At 42.0% G+C, this 22,713-nt stretch overlaps 1 protein-coding gene across 2 annotated transcripts in view; it reads right to left on the bottom strand.

Moving 5' to 3' along the window:
• The window catches only part of Maco1 (macoilin 1), a 67,094-nt gene that overhangs the window by 8,247 nt on the left and 36,134 nt on the right, over positions 1 to 22,713 (bottom strand). For both annotated transcript variants that reach the window (XM_050153892.1, XM_050153900.1), the window contains 3 exons: positions 4,299 to 4,457; positions 2,894 to 3,076; positions 922 to 1,042 (listed from right to left, as the gene is read on the bottom strand). In XM_050153892.1, coding sequence (XP_050009849.1) covers positions 922 to 1,042; positions 2,894 to 3,076; positions 4,299 to 4,457 — 463 coding nt within the window. The remainder of the gene's footprint in view (positions 1 to 921; positions 1,043 to 2,893; positions 3,077 to 4,298; positions 4,458 to 22,713) is intronic.

Raw genomic sequence — 22,713 nt, 5'->3', positions numbered from 1 at the left:
GGGTTTCTCTGTAGCTTTGGAGCCTGTTCTGAAACTAGCACTTATAAACCAGGCTGGCCTCGAACTCACAGAGATCCACCTGTTTCTGCCTCCCAAGCGCTGGAATTAAAAGCATGTGCCACCACCGCCCGGCTTGTCTACAGTTTTTATGCTTGGACAGTCTTCCTGTGTCTCAAGATCAAATAGTACTCTATTTTCCCCTATCTTTCCTTTTTCTACATTCAACTCTTTATTTGGAATTTCCTTTTCTGTGTTAGTAAAGCTCTAATTTTATTCCCCACTTGTTCAATTATTCAAAATCCTTTTACTACCTCATCTTGTCCTTTCCTGCCATTCTCTAAAGCCACCTTTACTACATACTTAAGCTCCGTCTCAAATCATCCATTACTCCCCTGGCTTGCCAGTGTTTTCCTATCAGTCTCATACAATTTAAATTACTATGTTCTTTACAAAATGACATTAATTTAAAATGCCACCTTGAAAAGCTGTTACCAAGTTCTTGGTTAAGGTACATAACCCATAAAGCTAGTTAGTTGTCTATGTCCACAGCACTGGCATCTTTCCTCCTCATGTTCAGTACCACCTGCCTAGTCAGAGCCACCACATGGCTGTGGACAGGTCAGGAAAGATCTAAGGTGAGATGCAGGTCCCATAGGAATTAACCTTGTCTACAGCCTTAAAAAGCTAAAGGCATGCCTGCTAAGACAGATTCTGAGCTGATACGTGCAGCAGACTGTCAAAATTTGCAGCTCATGTTAGAACCTGGCTGCATCAAACAGAACAAGGTTGGAACTTTAAGTCTCCTTCTGTGTAGATGATGAGACAGAGGTCTGGTGTGAGGTGCTGATCTACACTGGAGCACATACACTGGCAGGCTGGAGGGGACTGGGTGATGGAAGGCCCTTCCCACCTCCTCCTCACCTGAACCTTCAGTTCCAGTTCCCTGATCTGCTCCTCTTTCACCTTCATGTCCATTGTGAGCTTCTTGCCCTCAGCTTCTAGCTCTCTGATCCGACTCCGTAAGGTTTCGGTGCACTCTCCCCTTTTGAAAAAGACAGAGGAAACAAGGTTTATAGTTTCCCCTATCATAGGAGATTGGTTTGAAGACCACTGTAGATACAGAATCTACCCATGCTCAAATTCCTCATATAAAATAGCAGTTTCTGCATAGACTGTTCATAATGCCATCTCTAAATTACTAATAGCCAGCACAACGTAAAACTAGATGAAGTTATAGCTGTGCCGTAGGTTAGGGCTGATGACAAGAAACCATGTGTTTATGCTTTGCAATCTAGCTTTTCCAGTGTTTTCTTTTATATCTTTCTGAGACAGAATTTAATATGTAGCACATACTGGCCTTGATCTTGCTATCCTCCTGCCTCAGTCTTTTATCCCAGCCATCCCTCACCACATGCAGCTCTCAAGTACTCATCTGTGGAGCTGGCAGGTAGGCAGAATACGCTTACTGCAGGACTTACACACTCGTCTTAGATTCTAGGCTCTGCATGATGATTATTATAATTTTTCCCCAAGACAGGGTTTCTCTATGTAACAGTCCTGGGTGCCCTGGAGCTCACTCTGTAGACGAGGCTGGGCTCAAACTCAGAGATCCGTCTGCCTCTACCTACGAGTGTTGGGTTTAAAAGCATGCACCACCACAACCTGGTGGGTCTGCCCAATTTTAACTTTTGGCTCAATATGCTTCTTCCCACTATTATTTGAAAATTTCAACAACAATCTAAAATAATTGTTCTTTCTTTTTTTTTGAGACAAGGCCTCTCTATGTGCCTCTGGCTGACGTGAAACTCACTTTGTGGACCAGGTTGGGCTCAAACTTACAAAAAGATCTGTTTGCCTTTGCCTCCCAAGTGCTGGGATTAAAGGTATGGTCACCAAACCCAGCTTTTTTTTTTTTTTTTTTTTTTTTTTTTTGGTAGTTTTTCAAGACAGGGTTTCTCTGTAGCTTTGGAGCCTGTCCTAGAACTAGCTCTTTTAGACCAGGCTGGCCTCGAACTCACAGAGCTCCGCCTGCCTCTGCCTCCTGAGTCCTGGGATTAAAGGCGTGCGCCACCACCACCCGGCCATGCCCAGCTATTTTTAAATCTGTATTGTGTCTGTGTGTACTGTGGAGGCCAGAGGTCAACCTCAGGTGTTATCCCTCAAAAGCCACCCACCTTGTTTTCTGAAACGGGGTCTCTGGGAAGCTGGTCAGTGAATCCCAGGGATCTGCTGTCCAGGACTCCCCAGGACACAAATGTGCACTACCTCACCTGCCTTTTTATTAGGTTGCTGAGCACGCCACCCCAGTTTTTTTTTACATGGGACTGAAAACAGGTCCTTATGCTCGCACTTCCAGCACTGTGTAACTGAGCTATCTCTTCAGCCCTCTAAAATACTCAGGGGTTGGAGAGAGGCTCAGCAGTTAAGAGCACTTACTGTTCTTTCAGAGGATCCACACTTGATTCCTAGCAGCCACATGATAGCTCACAGCCCTCCAGCACTCCAGTTCTAGGAAATCTAATGCCTTCATGGGTACTGCACACATGGCGCAGACATACATGAGGCAAAATACTCATATACAAAAAATAAATTAAATATATTAATCTAAAAATAATTTTAAGCTCCTCAAAATCACCCATATCTGTGTTGGAAGCACGAACAGTCTTGTGAAGAACAGACTGCAGATGGGTCTCAGAACATTTAGATACCACACAGAAAAGGAGAGGAAGCTTGTCAGGAGTATGGGGTAGGGTGAGTCCTTCATCACTTAGAAATGAAAGGTTGGAGAGCAGTGTGAGCTGGAACAAAGTAATCCATCCACACAAACTATTGTCTGTCCCGCCCAAGCATCAAATCCTTGGTTACCTTGATAACCACAGTGACATGGACATACCTAGATGCGGCAGCAAAGGCAACAGCCCGTGCAGCAGTGGCTTCTTCTAACTTCTTCCTCTTTTTCTCCTCCATTAACTGTTTTTCTACAAAGCTTCGGGCTTCCTGCTCAGCTTTTAGCTTTTTCTCCAGCTGGCTGATATTCTGCTTGTCTTTTTGCTTCATTTGTACAGCATTATGTAACCTATGTGGAAATGACTGTCACACAGAATCTTCTGATAGAGAGACTCACCATGAACCCCGAGAACCACTGCCTCTATTGCAGCCTGTTAGGCAGCTGTACATGGGAGGTTCACACAGCAAAGTATCAACTTCCAGAGTGCCAGAGAAAACACGACTTAACGGCTTCTAAACACTAATAAGCTACCTGCTTTATGTAACCCAGAGCCAGCCCTTCCCGCCACTGTTAGGTGATCTAGAGCAGGCAGGCAGAAGACACTACTAGAAAGCGTTTACCAGAGCAGGAGGTGACTGCGGAGTTCATTCCAGTGCTCCAGTACACTGGGAAAGAAACAGTCAGACCAAAGACAGTCCTGTCCAATCTAAAGTGGGTGGGAGGGGAAGTCTTCTTTTTTTTTTTTTTCAGTTTTTTTTTTTTAAGGCAAGGTCTTAATCTGTAGCCTAGGCTGGCTTTGAACTTGAGGCAATACTCTGGCTCAGCCTCTTGAGCTGTGGAATTACAGGTGTGCACTACCACACTGGCCCTTCTAAATTATAGCCATGCAGCAGCCTTTCTTTGAAAAAAGATGCAAGGCCTTTTCTCATGCCATTAAATTTCCCCCAGCTTCACAGGGCAAAGTGAGGGAGCTAGTCACCAGAGGCCAATGCTGAGAACTGCAGAAGTTGCCCAGAATGATGGGGGGGTTTCGTGTATGTTGTACCCTAGTGTTAGAGCTAACTCCTAGAACTATGAGTGTAATCTTCATGGGGAAGCCTGTGAGGCATCACTGCTACAGAAATACAGTGCTTAGAGACCGGAGAGATAACCTTACACTGAGTCAGCAACGAACCCCAAAATGAATTAAAGTTTAAGGGAATTCACACAAAAGAGCAGGCTGCTGTCTATCTCTTCAAATAAAACCAAAGCTCAATGTCATTTTTAGTTCTGATATTCATGGTCTCATTCTTAGGAAAGGATCAAGATTTTCAAACAGTAGCAGAACTCCTTATCAAGGTTACTTACCACAAAAGCTTAATAACTAATATTAAATAGTTAAACTACATTACAAAGTAAAATAATATTAATAAACTCTTGTTGGATTGAAGTGTAGACTTAATGAGAACACTCAGCATCTACCAGTCAGTAAGCAGAAAATATTGGGCCATGTCTCCTGGTTGACCTGAGTCTGTGTGTCCCCCTGGTAACAGGAGGCACTGCCCAAGGCTGATGTGGCACACACACTTACTTATTCTGCAGCAGCTCATTCTCCTGTCGGAGCTGGCCCATTTCTGAGCGGATCCCTCGTTCCGTGTTTGAGAGAGAGCTGATCTGACTGCGCAGCTCTTGTTCCACTTGCCGGCTGGCTTGCAAGTCAGCCTTTAGCTTTTTAATGTCTTGCTCCAGCCTAGGAAGGGGAGAAAGGGAGATTTTCATCTGAGAAAGGGCCCAAGGGCTCATGGAGGGTCCTCACTGGACTGATACCTGCGATATGCTTACTTCTATGGCATGACTCCCTTCACAGGAGTCCATGGCTGTGACACTGCGAGTACCTGAGCTGCGTGTAAAGGAAGAGAGAAAAGGAAGGGTTAAACACTAAGGTCCCCTCTCCACTGCTGACTTCCTTAGCAAGTTAAGTCTGCCAAAACAATGACCTCAAGCCACTGACTTTGCTTTTCCACACTCTCCTAAATCAAATTGCACTGTGATTGTGTCCCCACTTTCCTGGAGGGGCTACCAGAACACAGGATCCCCATCCATCTCCTGAAAGTGCTAGCCTCCTTGTTAAGGAACATTCACACTTTTGGTGATTATGGCAGAAGAGCTCATTAAGGCTCCACAACAGAAGGGACTAGTAAGAAACTATGGGCTAAAACCGACCTTACTCTGCCATTCCTTACTTCTTGCTCCATCTAGCCAATAGTAATGCTATTTTCCATGATGTGCACTAGGGCTCTACACATAAACAAGCAGTGAAAGGAACAAAAGGGCAACATCAAGTCCTTTCTTCACAGGAAGGTTTTATAATTTCACTAGAGGCCAAAAAATAGATCATTAAATAATCAGACAGTAACACAAAGGCTGCAGTTAGACACATACTAGGAGGAAGAACAGCAACAGCCACAGTTCCTCACTGCTCCCTACAGTTACAGCAATGGGCTACCTGTAACTATTACTCCTATTTTTCCCAGATGAAGAAATATAGGTAAGAAAAATCCCAGACAGTGACCCCTGGATTCACTCTTTCCCATCAGCTTGCCCACAGTACAGAAGTGGCATCTGTACTCTGCAGAGCCTGAGAAAGGCTAGGCAGAGGATGGGAATGGTTAGTAGCTTTTACATAAGCAGGGAAGAAGGGTTCTAAAAGGAGTGGGCATACTCAAAACTTCAGCCACATCAACAGTCATGTGTATTCAGAGACAAGTCCTCAGTTTGGTGCCTGAGGAGGACTATAGTAGAAGCAGCAGGGAAGGCTTAGATGGGTCTGTGACAGCAGAGCTGAGGGTCAAGCCTAGGATGCACACATGTGAAGCTCTGAGAAGAGGCATTTTCTACCGAGATGCAAATGTCCAGATGGACAAACATCAGTTTGCTTTAGTTTTTGTATGCAGAAACTCAATCCTAGGTTTTAAAGACAACCTGGGGCCTTGCTTATGCTAAGCCACACTCAACCACTGAATTACCCCAACATCTGTTAAAACTCACTGTGTGCTTCTAATCCAGCATACTAACAGAATTAAGACTTATGGGGGGCAATGGAGCTTTTAGCTCCACAGACTATTAACACATGTTTTTTAAAAAGATTTACTTATTTATTATATATACAATATTCTGCCTATATGTATATATACATATACAGAAGAGGGCACCAGATGGTTATGAGCCACCATGTGGTTGCTGGGAAACTCAGGACCTCTGGAAGAACAACCAGTGCTCTTAACCACTGAGCCATCTTTCCAGCCCCAAAGATGTTTTATTAAGTACAAAGTCCCCAGAAATTAATACTCAGTCAGTAATGTTCCCTGGACTCTCAGAGAAAAACAAAGAACAATTTTCTTCCCCTACCTACCATTAGACAACCTAAAAACAAGCCTCAAGGCCCCAGTCATGTTGTAGGTGCGGTCACAGTGTTCCATTCTGGGTGTGAGAGTCTGGCCTAGAAACCTCGAGTTCCAGTAGCACTGCCTGGTCTCCTGCCAGGGCTTACTCCTTGGGGAAGGACCAGAGGTCCACATCACACCACACTGTCCCTATCACCAGGGTTATTCCAGTTCAGTGTACTCTCAGATCAGCACTTAGACCATAGCCATGCTGTCCCTCATTCACCTCAAGTAACCCAAGGGCTATATTCCAAACAGGTTGGTTGTGTCGGGTTCATTACATTAAGAAGTCTCACTGAAGGGACTTTAGCCTCACAGAGGAAGAACTGCACTGTCTGTGAAAAGGCAAGTTCCTCACTGAGGATAGAGACAATATGGTCTGGGAATGGGCTCTATCATTGGGCTTCCAATGGCCCCGCTGCCAACTCCATGACTTGGGCAAGGAAGGCACACAGTCTTGCTATTTCCTAACCTGCAGCTGACCATCTCTACAGTTCCTCCCTCTTGCTCTAGGATTTCTTGGCCTGACACACTTACAAATGGCTGCTAAGCTGCACTAGATGCAGACATGGGATCTGGTTCCACAGCACAGCCTGCCACTGGAGACAAAGGAAAACTCCCTTCAGAGCTTCAGAGGCTACATTTTAATAATTTTGTAGTTACCACTGTCTTTCACTTTAAAAATCTTTTTTTGTTTTGGTTGGTTGGTTTTTCCCCAAGACAGGGATTTTCTGTGTTGCCCTGGCTGTCCTGGAACTTGTTCTGTAGACCTGGCTGGTCTCAAACTTGCAGAGAAATCACAGAACTTGGCCTCTGACACTCAAGCGCTGGATTATAAGACATTTGCCACCACGACCCAGCTCATCTTAAAATCACTAAAAACCGGGCTGAAGAGAGACGGCTCGGCAGTTAAGAGCACTGGCTGCTCTCACAAAGGTCCTGAGTTTAATCCCCAGCACCCACGTGGTGGCGCACAGCCGTCGAACCCTTTTCTGCCCTGCAGATGTACATGCAGGCAGATCACTGTATCCATGATAAATAAATAAATATTTTTTTTAAAAAAAATCTCTAAAAGCCTATTTTCCTACAACAAACTAAGAATAATAATCTTCACTCTGTTTTGAAGTTTCTGGAAAACCTGCAATAATCTAAAGAGTTTTAAGAACAAAAGGTACAAACATAATTTTTGTAAAACATAAAACACAGTGCTTTAAGAAAATGTTTCCACTTATTTATTTAGTATGTACATTTACATGTGTGCAGGTGTGGAGGTCAGAGGTCAAGTTCTGCAAGATTTTCTCCTCTTCCAGAGTCGAGTTCCACTACTCAAGCCATCAGCTTGGCAGCACTGCTCTTCCCTCTGATCCATCTTACTGGTCTCCCACAATGACTTTTTAGAAGTGAAATTCTGTGAGAATTTTGTCGAAGCCAACCCAACATTACTACACAACAAAAACAATAAGTTACAAAAATGTGTTCCCTTTGTTTAAAGCAACACAAGAACCACTTCAGAAATATACACTTATGTAATATATGTACACTCTTGTGTGTCCGTGTCATACTGTGGTGGGAAACTGCTCGCTTGGGCTGTTGAGGTGAACTTGGGGCTTCTCGCATACTAGACTTCTCTCATTGAGCACATTTCTAGCCTTGGAAATGGTTTCTTTATTTTTACTTACTTATTTTTAAGGCAGGAACTTACAATATAGCCCAGGATAGCCTGAAATTTAAAATGTAGAGCGAGCTGGGCTCACAGATCCAACTGCCTCTGTCTCCAGAGTGCTATGATTAGAAATGGTTTATTTTGAAAATACAAAACTTATAAAAATATTATATTTCACCGGGCGGTGGTGGCACACGCCTTTAATCCCAGCACTGGAGAGGCAGAGGCAGGCAGATCTCTGTGAGTTCGAGGCCAACCTGGTCTACAAGAGTTAGTTCCAGGAGAGGCTCCAAAGCTACAGAGAAACCCTGTCTCAAAAAACAATGTACACACACACACACACAATATTATATATAGTATTTCTTGTAAGAAATAGAACTAACCAAGCAGTGATGGCATAGAGCTTTAATCCCAGCACTCAGAAGGCAGAGGCAGGAGCATCTCTATGAGCTCAAGGCCAGCCTGGTCTACAGAGCGAGTTCCAAAGATAGGCTCCAAAGCTACACAGAGAACTCCTGGAACTATTGTCACTAGCTTCACCCAGAATTACTGTTTTCTAACTGCTACAGTAAATTGAGTTAAGATCAGTGTTCCTGTCAGAGAAACACTGGACTTGAGAAGCACAGCCTAATGACACAAGTTAATGTGCTAATAGCAATTCTCAGGAACCTCAAAAACTCATAATCCAAACATCTCAAATGCTGACAAACTATTAGCTAAAGGTCAGGCCGAGCTGTACAGCAAAACCTTGGCTCAAAATCACAAGTCAAAACTTACCATGAGTAATTGTTCATGGACTCTCTACAGAAAACTTTAACTCTGAAATTAAATTTTTACTGAAATAGCTGGCAAAATGATTGACAATCTCTACTGGATTTAACTCCCTCCCACCACCCCAAAACATGATTTCGCTGCAGCTTCGGAGTCTGTCCTGGAACTGTAGACCAGGTTGGCCTCTAACTGACTGAGATCCTCCTGCCTCTGCCTCCAGAGTGCTGGGATTAAAGGTGTGCATCACCACTGCCCGGCCTGCATTTAACATTTTACTGTGAGGATGAAACCCACTCAGCATCAAAAAACTCTAGCCAAAAAATTCAAAATGTAAATAACTTGCACTCCTCTTGTCTGAGCTAAATTGCACATCTTGCATTTGGTATAACTCTTTCCTATGAGTCTTTTTTCTACTTTTCACACATGTTGTTATATTTATAATGAAGGTGGGTTACACATATATAGTTTGCATATAAGATGTACCTTTGCCTACTCACAGACATCTTCCTTACACTACTGCATAGTGCTCCACTTGTATGGGGCTAGTGATGGGTAAAGGTACTTTCCGGAACCCACACCATGAAAGGAGAGAACCAACTTCCAGAAGTTGTCCTCTGACCTCCACACACACACCACATCATAAGCACATTCCCTCACATAAACACATGATAAATAAATGAGAAAAGGTTCCACTGTGTAATGTACTTACACAGCCTCCCTCTTTCTTTTTAGATAGGGTCTCGCTCTGTATATAAAATCCTATCTGGTCTGGAACTCATCTTACAGACCAGGATGTCCTTGAACTCAAGAGATTAGCTTGCCTTTGCCTCCTAAGTACTGGGATTGACATGTACCATCATTTCCAGCTACTCTATTTTCTAAAATATGGCTCAGTTGTTTTATCTGCTTAATAGAAGGATGGATGCTGGGGATTTTAAGAGAACTATGTGAATTAGGAAACTGAACTAAGTGCTAGGAATATTTATTAAGCAGACATGACTATCTGTCATGGCACATGTAACTCCCTTGGTGAAGGTCAGAGTTCCCTAGGTAAAATGCACACACCATTTACTGTATGAACTAAGAAGCTCTGATTGAGAGGCTTATGTGATGACTTCAAATGCACTCATTACAGTCTATTCAAATGCCAATAGCCTAAACTAGAAGCAAGTGACCAGAGAGAAAACTTGTTTTCAACCCTCAAAAATAAGTTTATAACCCTCAAAAATAATTCCAGTGGGCTGAAGAGATGGTTCAACGGTTAAGAGCACTGGTTGCTCTTCCAGAAGTCCTGAGTTCAATTCCCAGAAACCAACTATAATGAGATTCAGTGCCCTTTTCTGTCCTGCAGGCAGAACACTGTATACATAATAAATAAATCTTCAAAAAAATAATAATGATTTCAGTAAGCAAGGATGAAAGGATGGTGGATAGTAATTCCCATACCATACTTGGACCTCCTTGTCTCAAAACTAAGCCTGTTCTATTCTATCAGGGATTCTGAAGGGATGAAGGGAACTCTTCCAAGAAGTGGTAGTCTCATCAAGCCTGCGTCTGCCCTGTTGAACCGCCACTCTGGACAGATCAGTCTAGATTCTAACCTGTTCCTCACTCGGTCATGACAACCTGTTAGTTACTCCACAGACACTTGGAAAGATTCAAAGGCTCTGAAGCACTCACCTGGCTCATCATAACTGGGACCAATCTACAGAAACACTCCCACAGGTCCCCAGGCCAGGATGCAGGGCACCTAGGTTGCAAATCTGCCAAGCTGAGGGCTCCTCTTACCTACTCTAACCTTTATCTGTTCCCCAATCTTACCCAAGAAAGCAGGCTCTTAAGCAGTTAATAATTAGTTAACTTCAAGAGGAAAGATTTACATTTTAAGGGAATCTCCAGACTGGCTGAAGGAATGAAGTGCAGATGATAGCAGCAAGCAAGGTAAAGAACCCTCCACCCCTCACAGTTCTCAAGTGCCAGCTTATACTTAGAAAGGATATTTTAAATATCTGAAAAGGTAGGGCGATCCAGAATCTAAATGTCTGTATTTCTCTGGTGACTACCTTGAATCACACACCACAACAAAGACTCAAACTTGGCTGAAGTCTAAAGGTCTCTAATGGTGCTATCAAAAACCTCAAGCTTTTATAAAACCTGACTGAGCACAGAGAGGCTGAAGGCATGGTGTAGTACGTTTTGACAAAATGAAGATCTGTGAGAAACAAGCTGATCTTTTCTAAACAGGAATTTACAAAGAGGGTAGGGGGAACTCCAACCACTCTAGGAGTCATGCACAACCATGTTTCTCTGTAGGGTGCTGGCTTCTAGACCATTCCCTGCTTCTAGTGGCAAACGAAAGGGTTCTGAAAACCATGTCTAAGACTTGTAACTGAGGCAGGTTTCATTACTAATCTGTTCCCAGACAACTACCTGTAATTGTACTGTAGGAACAGAGAATCCCAACCACTTTTCAAGGCATGGTTATAAGAGGAACAAAAGTCAAACAAACTCCAGTACTATGTGCTCATAGTGCCTTCTGGTGGAGCCTTAGGGCCTCATGGTCAGTGGCAGTACTCACTGCTTTGCACTGGACGCCTGCCATTCTGGTGTTGAATTTGCTTGTGTACACATGTCTTATTCTTTTTTTTGTTTGTTTTTTGTTTTGTTTAGTTTTTGGTTTTGGCTACATTCTTTGAAGCCTGAAACTATCCATGCTAAAACATTTATGCCACTAATCCTCACACGGTGTTCCTCAATGTCTCTACTCAGTTCTTCAGACCAGTGTCGGACCTCTGGAAGTAATACAACCACAACTGATGGCCAGATTTTCTTTTTCCTTTCTTTTCTTTTTTTGTTTGTCTGTTTTTTGAGACATGGTTTTCCAGTACCTACAGAGTCAGGAATGGAACTCGCTCTGTAGACCAGGCTGGCCTCAAACTCACAAGAGATCCATCTGCCTCTGCCTCCTGAGTGTTGGGATTAAAGGTGTGCGCCACCATTGCCTAGCAATGGCAGCGTTAGGAGACAGGGTAAATGTGTGTGCTTGTGAAGAAGGCAGGCTCACATGAAAAGAACCAATGGAGAACCTCATCCAGATAAGTACCAATGCCATCAGTAGTCCCTTGTGCACTTTAATTGAAGAAGTCAGGGCTTGTAGGTAAAACAAAGAAGAAATCTAGACAATCCTCCATACCAGTTTCCACTCCCTTTTCAGTCACTCACACTGACAGCACAGGCAGCCAGGGATCTGTCAGGGTAAAGTGTATGCCATGCATGTGGTGGACACGCCCTTCCTTATGTGAAGTCTACACTGACTGGAAGCTGCTCTGATCCAGTTTATCAACCACAGTTTTGCAAATACCAAAATGAAGCTGCCTTGTACCTTACTGCTGGACACCAATTGCTTACCAGGCACAAATGCCCAAAAATAAATAACATCCTGATAACCTGATAATTAAGTGAAACTGTTACAAAATATCTGCTCCATCAATGTCAAACACAAACAGCAAACACATTAATTTCCCTTACAGAAGAGAGCAGGCCATCACACGCTAAAATTTTGATGAGTGGTGGTTTTATTTATAATAAAATTAATGGGAAAAAATATACAGTCAGGTGTGGTGGCATATGTCTTTAATCCCAGCACAAGGACCTCTGTGAGTTAAGAGGCCAGCCTGGTCTACAGAGTGAGTTCTGGGACAGCCAGGGCTATTACAGAAAAACCCTGTATTGAAAAATCAAACTAACCAACCAAAAAAAAAAAAAAAACCCAAGCAAGCAAACAAACAAAAACAACAATAAAAAAACACAAACCACAAGTCCAAAAACCAGCAAAGGAATGTGATTAAACTTGATAGTTTTTATGAAAAAAATCTTTAAAATGGACTAGCAAGATGACAGTGGGCAAAGGTACTTGCTGCCCAGCCTGATGACTTACGTTTGATTCTTAGACCCCAGACAGTTCCAAGCAGAGAACCAATTCCTGCAAGTACCCTGACCTCAACACATGCATGGGCAGAAGCAAAGGTCCTGTATAGTTCATTATTTCATGTTTCTGACTTGGATCTGTTTGAACAGCAACTAGCAAGATGAAATGGCCTTGTCATGGGATGAAAACAGCCATTCTTCCTTTATAAAAGAAATCAGGGGCAGGAGCAGCAGCTCAGTAGGTAAGAGAATCTGCTGGTTTTCCATTCCCGGCACCCACATGGCATCTCACAACCATATAGAAATCCAGCTCCGGAGAAGCAGCTTTGTCATTTGAGGGCAGCAAGGGACACATGTGGCATTCAGACACACATGCAGGCAGAACACCCACACATATAAAATAAACTTGTTTTAATCCTAAGAGCCCCAGATGGCAAAGGAAAAGAAGAGTCTAAGGGGCTCCTAGGAGATTTGTAAAAGACTAATATAAACTTACAACGATAGGCAAAGTACCTGAAAAGTCGATGTCTAACTGCCAGCACAAGGAATATTTCAAGAATAAGGTTCCTCTTCAAGGTCACCGCCCTTTAGAGAATCCACTGCACTCCCTCAGCTGGAAACCTCAGTTTTAGAGCTCTGACACAATGGGGTGGAAGCTTTTCTGAGCCAGCCAGCATCCCTTCTCAACTTCAGTGAGGCTGTTTCTGTCCTAGAGACTGCAGCTTCGACAGGGTAAACTCTCAGAACCTACCACTCCTGCGCTTCTTATATGAACACAAGTTCTCCATTTTTTATCTATCCAAAATTACTATCTCCCCGTTGGGATCATTGGATGTGGAGACATTATATACACTACATGTATAGACTCTAATACACTATATAATACTCACGTCACACAGTGGCCCTACTTTAAGTATAAATCATGCTCCTACTACAATGATTATATTTGGGACTATAGTTTCAAAATTCTTTCAATGCTTAAAATAAGCACAACCTGTCTTGTGAATTAATATAAACAAGACTAACTAAATAAAGCTACAGAAGCCTAAAATATTATGGACATAGCAGAAAATGAAAATAAGCCAGGTCTGCCAAAGTATACTTGCTCAGACAGAGTGCCAGACAAATATAAATTAAGTATGTTTCCAAAGAGACAAAAACAAACCACTAAACTTTTAAAAATAGACTTATGAATCTACGGTTTTATTTTTTTTCCACTTTGTACTTTCCAAACAATCTAGTAGTCACTTTCTCTAACACATTTAATCTAATCTGGATAGCACCTCTAAGTGTCTGGCTTTCACCGTCCTCATTCTAAAATTTTATGTCTTAGCTGGGAAAGATTCCATTTGAAATGACCTAATGCATCCCCCTGAAGCAAAAAGGCCTGTTATGGTGGTGTCAGCAGGCCAGCCTGCAGCAGCAATAGTATGTTATCTGCACATCTCTTCCAAGATCAGATTTTCTTCCACCCACTATTCCTGACACTCAAGCAAAATGTAGTCAAACACAAAGAGCATAAGCAAATGGAGGCTCTCCTTTCTGTGCTGGAGGTAATGTTCTCCATCTAAGGTGCTTCTGGGAGAGAAGGAAGAACAGAAACGTGAAATCTGAGTTCTTGGCAGGAGCCTAGTCCTGGGCTGACAGAGCCAGGCCCAGCAGGACAGAGAAGGAAGACAAGGTAGATTTCTCTGTGCTCTTGCTGAGAGGAGGCCTAAGCCAAAATCCCTTGGCCCTGGACATAAGCGACTGAGAGCTGGCGTGAATGGCCAGCAGGACAATAATCTCCCAGAGGTTCTTCCCTCTGGAGCTTCCAGGTTCCTTTCCCTTCTTGCAAAGCCTGTAAAAAATGTAGGGACAGATACCCAAATGTAAAACTAGAATCCAACCAAAGGGCATGACAGTGCAAAGTTTTTCTTTTTCCTTTTTTTTTTTGTTGTTTATTTTTTTTTGTTTTCGAGACAGGGTTTCTTTGTGTAGCTCTGGCTTTCCTGGAACTCACAGAGATTCGCCTGTAACTGGAGTTACAGACAGGTGTGAGCTGTCATGTGGGGGCTGGAAATTAAACCCGGGTCCTCTGGAAGAGCAACCAGTGCTCTTAACTGATGGGCTCTTTACTTCTCCAGCACCTGAGTTACAGTCAGAAAGGAAAGCTAGCTTTTATGTTTTGGCATTTGACATTTTCATCCCTGTTTTTATTTAATTTTATGTGTATACGTGTTTTATCTGCATGTATGTATGTGTGCCACACCTGTGATTGGTGCCTATGAGGGGTCAGAGGAACATGCTGGATCCTCTGGAACTGGAGTTACAGACGGTTATGAGCACTGAGAACCAAACCTGTGTCCTCTGCATGAGCTACAGGTGCTTCTAACTTCTGAGCTATCTCTCCAGCCCCAACCCTCTTTTTAAGAGAAACCTAAAGCCCTAAATTTAATAAATACGAGGTTCGTTTAGACTACCAAGGACAATGACTGCAAGTTCATCCCAACTCCATGTTAGTGAAGCTCAGTCTCCAACACGCTAGAACTGTACCAAGACTCTTTACCAACTGTGTCACCTGTATGCTCTCAAAATGTGTCCTGCAACCTAATTCTTTTATTAAATCTGGTTCTTGACTCTGAGTGTAACTTACATACATACTTTAGTGTAAATAAATGGAAACTTCTGGAAGTGTTTCTTTATATTCTTTTTTGGGGGGGGGGGCAGAGTATCTGTTGTTTAAAGACTTCAGGGGAAATCCTAAGACCTGTTTTCTCCATTATCCTTAACTGGATCTCAGGTCAACAAATAAACAGAATTAATCACTAACTAAGTTTTAGGAACAAACTAAGTTTTAAATAATTACATTTTGCTGTACCTAAGAGAGCCCATCAATTTAGAAAGGAATAAAATAAGACGGAGTCAGTGGGTTACTGTTACCTGGATGTCTATCTTCCCTATTTCTAAAGGTTTTCTTATTTCAAATTTTCAAACTCCCCCAGGATCTGCCCTCTCAGCAACACTCACATTCAGGACTGCAGCCTCTTAAGCAGAGACAGGAGCAAACAATGATGCCTTCCCTTCCACAGGTAAGCCTCAGGCCTATCCCTGTTGTCTTCCAAGTGAAAGAACTTAGGGTTGCTGTTGTCAAGCTAGGCCTGTTCCAAAAAGAAGGGCAGTTCCTAAGCAGATGGCTCTAGGCTGTCAGCAGACCTCTCCCTAGAGCTGACTTTTAGGGACCACATAAACTTAAGGGCACAAGCAATTGGCCCCCTTCTACTAACATTACTGTAAGTAACACCTGGTGGTTTTTTACAAGTGAGAATTTTTTAGCCACCCAGAACAGGAAAGTAACAAATTCTGAAGTTTAAGCATACCTTCTATAGATTTTTAGCATTGAGATCAAAACGTCTCATTCTGGTGCCAATCTCTGAGGCAATGGCAGTTGTATTTGAATTTTTAAAACATAAAACAAGATTAAGAAGAAAAATAGAGCAAGTTGACCAACATTTTTCAAGGATACTAGAAGTCCAGAAACTTCAGGCTGGTCCTGGCAAAAGTCTTCATTTCTAGAGTTCATTTATTTAATAAGGAGAAAGTCAGGGAGGCCAGTATACATGCTTCTCCTATCTTTTTTCTTATTTAAAAAGATTTTCATTTATTTTTTACAAATATAGTGTTCTGCCTGCACGCCAGAAGAGGGCACCCAGATATTATAGATGGTTGTAAGCCACCATGTGGTTGCTGGGAATTGAATCAGTACCTCTGGAAGAGTAGCTGGTGTTCTTAACCTCTGAGCCATCTTTCTAGCACCCCTCTAAGGTCTTTTCTGTAGTAAATAAAAATAATAATAACCATTCTAAATTCCATATGGTTGTATTAAATGCTCTTCTGTCAATCATAGCATCTAGACACTTTTTCTTTTTTTCTTTTCTTTTGTTTGCGCTTTTTGTTTTTTGAGACAAGATTTCTCTGCGTAGCCCTGGCTGTCCTGGAACTTGCTCTGTAGAACAAACTCACAGTGATCTGTCTGTTTCTGCCTCTCAAGTGCTGGGATTAAAGGCATATGCCACTACTGCCCAGCAGAACACTTATTTCTTAATGACTCTTTATACCATATATAATTCAACTACTTTAGCAAATTTCTGTCATGTTAAAAAAAATATTTTTTAAATGAGTCTACTAGCCAGGTAAAGTGGCCCATGCCTTTAATACCAGTACTCCAGAAGCAGAGCAGATGGATCTGAGTTAGGGGTCTGCCTGGTCTACAGGATGAGTTCCAGGACAGCAAGGACTATAGAGAGAAACTTTCTCTCAAAAAACAAAAAACAAAACACAAAGTCTCCCTGTTTTGATGCATAAAAGGCAGGAGGACAGAAATATACTGAAAAGAGATTTCTGTTTCAGGCTTTCTACCAAATGTGGAGCAATTGCATTTTGTTTTGAGGTCTCCCTTAACCAGGGAACTAAAACAAGTAACAATCACCAACAAAAACCCTCAGTCTTGGGCTGTACTTGAGAAGAAACTCTGGGCCAAATGCAAATGAAACTGCTGACCCGTCCAGGACAGCAGCAGTTCAGGTGTCTCACCATGACCTGCTGGGTCTCAGACAAGAACTCCTGACAACCACAGACCTACAATGGACTATTTCATTCACCAGGAAAATGAGGGTGAGGATAAGTGGAGAAAGTGATTTTGATTTAAGTGAAAAGCAAAAGAGCAGAAAAATTACGTATTCTAAAGTGAGGAAAGCAAGAACTTCAAATCTAACCTCCATTAAAACTTAAAATTTCTGGGGTTTGCCAGGCAGTGGTGCACAGGCCTTTAATCCCAGCACTTGGGAGGCAGAGGCAGGTGAGTCTCTGTTGAGTTCATGGTCAGCCTGGTCTACAAAGCAAGGTCCAGGGCAGGCCCCAAAGCTAAAGAGAAATCCTATCTCAAATAAAATAAATAAATAAACAAACAAACAAATAAATCTGGGATCAGAAATTAAGTTCATCAATCCTTCCCTAGCATAAGCAAGGGCTTGTATCCAATCCCAGTACTAGGGTTGTTTGGGAGATGTGCTTTATAAAAAACAAACAAACAACAACAACAACAAAAAAAAAAAACCACAAACGATTAAAGGAGGGCTGGAGAGTTCGGTTAGCAGTTTTAAGAATGCTCACCGCTCTTTCAAAGGACCCAAGTTTAGTCCCAAGGTCAAGTAGCTTACAACCACACCTATATATAACTCTAGTACCAGAGGTTCCAAAACCCACACATGTGACATACATATACACATAAAGAAAAAAAAAAACTCCCAAAGGGAAAAAAAAAAGACTGTCAAAGTATAAAACAACAAACAAAGTGTGGTTGTGGATACCTTTAATACCAATACAGCAGAGGCAGAGAGGCAGAAGCAGATTGATCTCTGTGAGTTTGAGACTAGTCTGATCTACAGAGGGACTTCCAGGCAAGCCAGGGCTACCCAGTGAGACCCTGTTTTAAAACAAACAAACACACAAACAAAATCACTGGGGCTGGAAAGATGGCTCAGCAGTCAAAAGCACTTGCGGTTGCAGAAGACCTGGGTTCAATGTACAGCATCTATACAGTAGCTTACAACTGTCTCCAACTCCAGTTCCAGATGATCCAATGACCTTCTGTTCTGACCTCCTTTGGCACTGGCCATGCATGCACTTGGTGCACAGGCAAAACATTAATACACATAAAAATAAAATAAATGTATCTGAGAAAAAGGGAAGAGATGACTCATCAGTTATAGGCTGAGGCTCTTAGCAAACGAGGAGGGGGGCGCTTCAGACAGAGAAAATACTTGCAAAAGAGGTTTAATAAAAACTGGTTATCCAGCCAGGTATGGCAGCATATCCCTGCAATTTTAGTTTGAAGCTGAAGAGGATTTCATATTCAAAGGTGGCCTGAACTACAAAGTGAGACCCTGTCTCAATGAAAAAAAGATCCAAACATAAAAAAAAAAAAATTTCTTAAAACCTAACAATAAGAAATAACCTGATTAAATACTGGGACTAAAAAGTTTTTAAACACTCTCAAAGAAGACAGTATAAAGTGCAAATGTGTTATGAAAAATCACACTTCATTACATGGCCATCACCGTGAAGCAATAACTATGCTGGAGCAGACAAAGGACCACAGGGAACTATCCTACATTTACCCACATGTAAGTCACCAAGACAGAAGGAATCTTAGGTGCATTTTCTAAGTAAAACCTTACGATATAGCCAGTAAGAACACCAGAGAGTCACAGGGTTTGGTGGCAAAACTCCTTGTGTGATTCTAACAGTGGATACCTGTTAAAACTTGTCTAAGTCCACCAGAAAAAAATGTGCGTCAACCCTAAGGATTGGGGTAAGAGAGATGTGTCAATACAAGGTGGGCATGTGTTAGGAAATCTCTGTACCTCCTGCTCAATTTTTTTTATGAATGAACTTAAAAACTGATATAAAAAAAATAAAGTCTTCTTTAAACTTTCACAAATACTGGGGCTGGAGAGATGGCTCAGAGGTTAAGAGCATTGCCTGCTCTTCCAAAGGTCCTGAATTCAATTCCCAGCAACCACATGGTGGCTCACAACCATCTGAAATGAGATCTGTTGCCCTCTTCTGGCCTACAGGCAAACACATAGACAGAATATTGTATACATAATAAATAAATTAAAAAAAATTTCACAAATACTGACCACAACTATCAATTAGAATTAGCTGATAAGAAAAAAACACAACAAAATTCTCAGGGACTTGTGTTATGGTAGTGGGGTAATTTCCTCCTTTTTATTTTTATTTTTTTGGAGGGTATGTTTTGAGACAGGGTCTCACTATATAGTTCCGACTGTCCTGGAACTCACAGAAATCTGCCTGCCTAGACCTTCTGAGTGCTGGGATTAAAGGTGTGTGTCACTATGCCCAACTTCCTTATTAATTATTTTTTTCCCCTCTCCCTCTTCTTCTATTTTTTGAGACAGGGTTTCTTTGTGTAGCCCTGGCTATCTTGGAACTTGCTCTTGTAAGTCCAGGCCAGCCTTGAACTAACAGAGATCTACTTTGTGTCTGCCTGCTAAGTGCTGGCTTCCTTTTTATTTTTAAAAAGATGTTTTACTGGACTAGAGAGATGGCTCAGAGGTTAAGAGCATTGCCTGCTCTTCCAAAGGTGCTGAGTTCAATTCCCTGCAACCACATGGTGGCTCACAACCATCTGAAATGAGATCTGATGCCCTCTTCTGGCCTACAGGCAAACACAAAGACAGAATATTGTATACATAATAAATATTTTTTAAAAAAGATTTTTTTTAAATGTATAGAATGTGTTGGTTGGTCTGTTCTCACACACATGTACACATGGTCATGTGGGTACCCACTGGATCTCAGGAGCTGGAGCTGCAGACAGCTGTAAGCTAACTGTTGTAAGAAACTGACTATGATCCTCTGGAACAAGAGAAAGCTCTAACTGGTGAGCCTCCAGTCCAGCCCAGCTCCTTTAACTAAGCCATTTCCACAGGAATTCCCTTGCAGCACTAGAAAGACTAACATGTCTTTAACCTGGATGCTGAGAACTAACAACAAGCTTGCTGATTTATATGATCTTCCTGTCCTACACAGACTAAGCTGAAATAGTTGGCCTTTCTGCTTTCTTGTTTGCCTCAGATTTTTGCTACATTAGGATTAAAAACATTTTGGGCTTTTAATATTTTAAGTCTTTTTTTCTTTTTTTTAATCCTGTGTTTTGGATTCACAAAATCGCCAGGAGTGGTGCAGGACTTTAATCCCAGCACTCCTGAGGCAGAGGCAGGTGAGAACCGTGAGTTCAAGGCCAACGGGGTCTACCTAGCAAGTTCCAGGACAGCCAGGACTACACAGAGAAACCCTGTCTAAAACACACATACACACACACACACACACACGCACGCACGCACGCACGCACGCACCACAAAACAATTCACAAAATCACATTGTAATTGTAACATGGTCCTTTAGTAACATATGTACTTCTCAAACCAAGACTGAGACGTGGGCTGGCATTGGCAAGTCAGTAAGTTTTCTGGAAAGAGTCCACAGGCAACATTTATTATTACCAAATTCCCAGCCTTCTCTAAGTTCCCCTAGACTCCTTTACGAAGCAATCTACCCAGCATCTACCCTGCACAATACCTGCTTTCTACCCAGCATCGCCTGGGAGGTCTCCTCATTCACTCAGTTCCTTGCTCTCATGTTACTCTCTTAGCCAACAAACCTCCATTCACTAAGAATCTTCTTTTTTTAAAAAAAAAAAAGATTTTTATTCATTATGTATACAGTGTTCTGTTTTCATGTACGCCTACTCGCCAGAAGAGGGCACCAGATCTCATTACAGATGGTTGTGAGCCACCATGTGGTTGTTGGGAATTGAACTCAGGACCTCGGGAAGAGCAATCAGTGCTCTTAACCTCTGAGCCATCTCTCCAGCCCCTTTTTCTTTTCTTTTCTTTTTTTTTTTAAGATTTATTATATAGTGTATATAGTGTGTATAGTGTTGTGCCTGCATGTATGCCTGCATGCCAGAAGAGGGCATCAGATCTCATTATAGATGGTTGTGAGCCACCATTTGGTTGTTGGGAATTGAACTCAGGTTCTCTGGAAGAGCAGCCTGTGCTCTTAACCTCTGAGTCATCTCTCTAATCCCCAAACCTTCTTTTTACAAAGATACAAAAAGTGAAAATCACAAGCTATTAAAAAGAAAGAGCAAGCAAGTGCTGTAAAAAGCAGGTCAACACACTTTTCTGAACAGAGCCAAAAGGTGATTATTTGTGACTTTGTAGTTATAGTCTCTGTGGCAGCTACTAAATTCTGGTAAAACAGCAGCCACTGGCATAGTGTAAACAAGTGACTATGCTTCAACAAAATGTGTATGAACAAGGACAGCAGTGGGACATTGGAGAGGACTCAGTGGGGAAGAATACACTGTTCTTGTCCAGATCTCAGTCCCCAACACCCATGGTGGGGGCTCACAATGATTCTAACTTCAGTTTCAGGGAATCTAATGCCTTCTTCACACTTCCCTCAGCCCTGAACTCAAATGCAGGAAACCACATAATTAAGAAATAAAAATATTCTTGGCATGGTAACATACAAAATTAATTCAAGAACTCAGGAAGAAGAGGCAGACTAATTTCTGTGAATTTGATGATATTGGGTCTATTTATGTTGTGAGTTCTTAGCAAACCAGGATGACAAAATGAGACCCTATGGGGGGAAGGGGAGGGAAATGGGAAGAGGTGGAAATTTTTAAGTAAAAAAAAAAAAAAACAAGACCCTATCTCTAACAAATAAACAATATATAATATTTAAAAAATAAAAATAAAATCTTAAAAAAAACAAGCAAACAGCAAAACTGGATCTGAGCAAGATGTCTCCTGTTTGTAACTGCCTACTAAGGAATCTGGCACCCTAGGGCACACTCAAGAGCTGGTAAAGCTTGACGAAAGACCTACTGGCATGCTGGCCCTGCACAGTGCTGCTAAGTCTGATCTGAACAGCCATTCCTTTAAATTCTCTTTGAAAGTTGTTAACCACTAATTAACATCCCCCAATAAATTATTAAATTCACTCCTCAAAAATAGTTTTCAACCATGGTCCTCAGATGTAACTGAAGATTGTGTTACAATTAATTTATTATTATAAAAAGCTACAGGTCAGTTTATGTAATTCAATTTCAATTTTATTTTATTTACTTATTTTTTTAGATTTTCAAAACAGGGTTTCTCTGTAGTTTTGGAGCCTGTCCTGGAATTAGCTCTTGTATACCAGGCTGGTCTTAAACTCACAGAGATCCACCTGCTTCTGTCTCTCAAGTGCTGGGATTAAAGGTGTGCCAAACCACTGCCTGGCTCAATTTCAATTTTTCCCCCAAATATTTGAAAATAGGCAGAAAAAGTGTCCCTGTGGAGTTATACCCAGCTTAGAACTATGCAAACCATGGCATGCCTGAAGAAGGCACATGTCCACAGTTGGTCCTGTATCCCTGCACTATGACACTTAGGGACTGTGCTGCCTAGTTTTATGTCAAACTGACACAAACTGAAGTCATCTGAGAGGAGAAAACCTCAATTAAGAAAATGCCTCCATAAGACTAGGTTGTAGGCAAGCCTGTAGGGCTTTTTCTTTGTTTTCTTTATTCTCATTCTCTCTCTCTCTCTCTCTCTCTCTCTCTCTCTCTCTCTCTCTCT

The sequence above is a fragment of the Alexandromys fortis genome, unplaced genomic scaffold (genome assembly GCF_014885135.2).
Source record: "Alexandromys fortis isolate MF-2015 unplaced genomic scaffold, M_Fortis_MF-2015_v1.1 scaffold_26, whole genome shotgun sequence".
In the NCBI taxonomy this organism is placed as follows: Eukaryota; Metazoa; Chordata; class Mammalia; order Rodentia; family Cricetidae; genus Alexandromys; species Alexandromys fortis.
The sequence above is the reverse complement of the archived record's forward strand: the minus strand, read 5'-3'. Positions and strand labels throughout refer to the sequence as shown.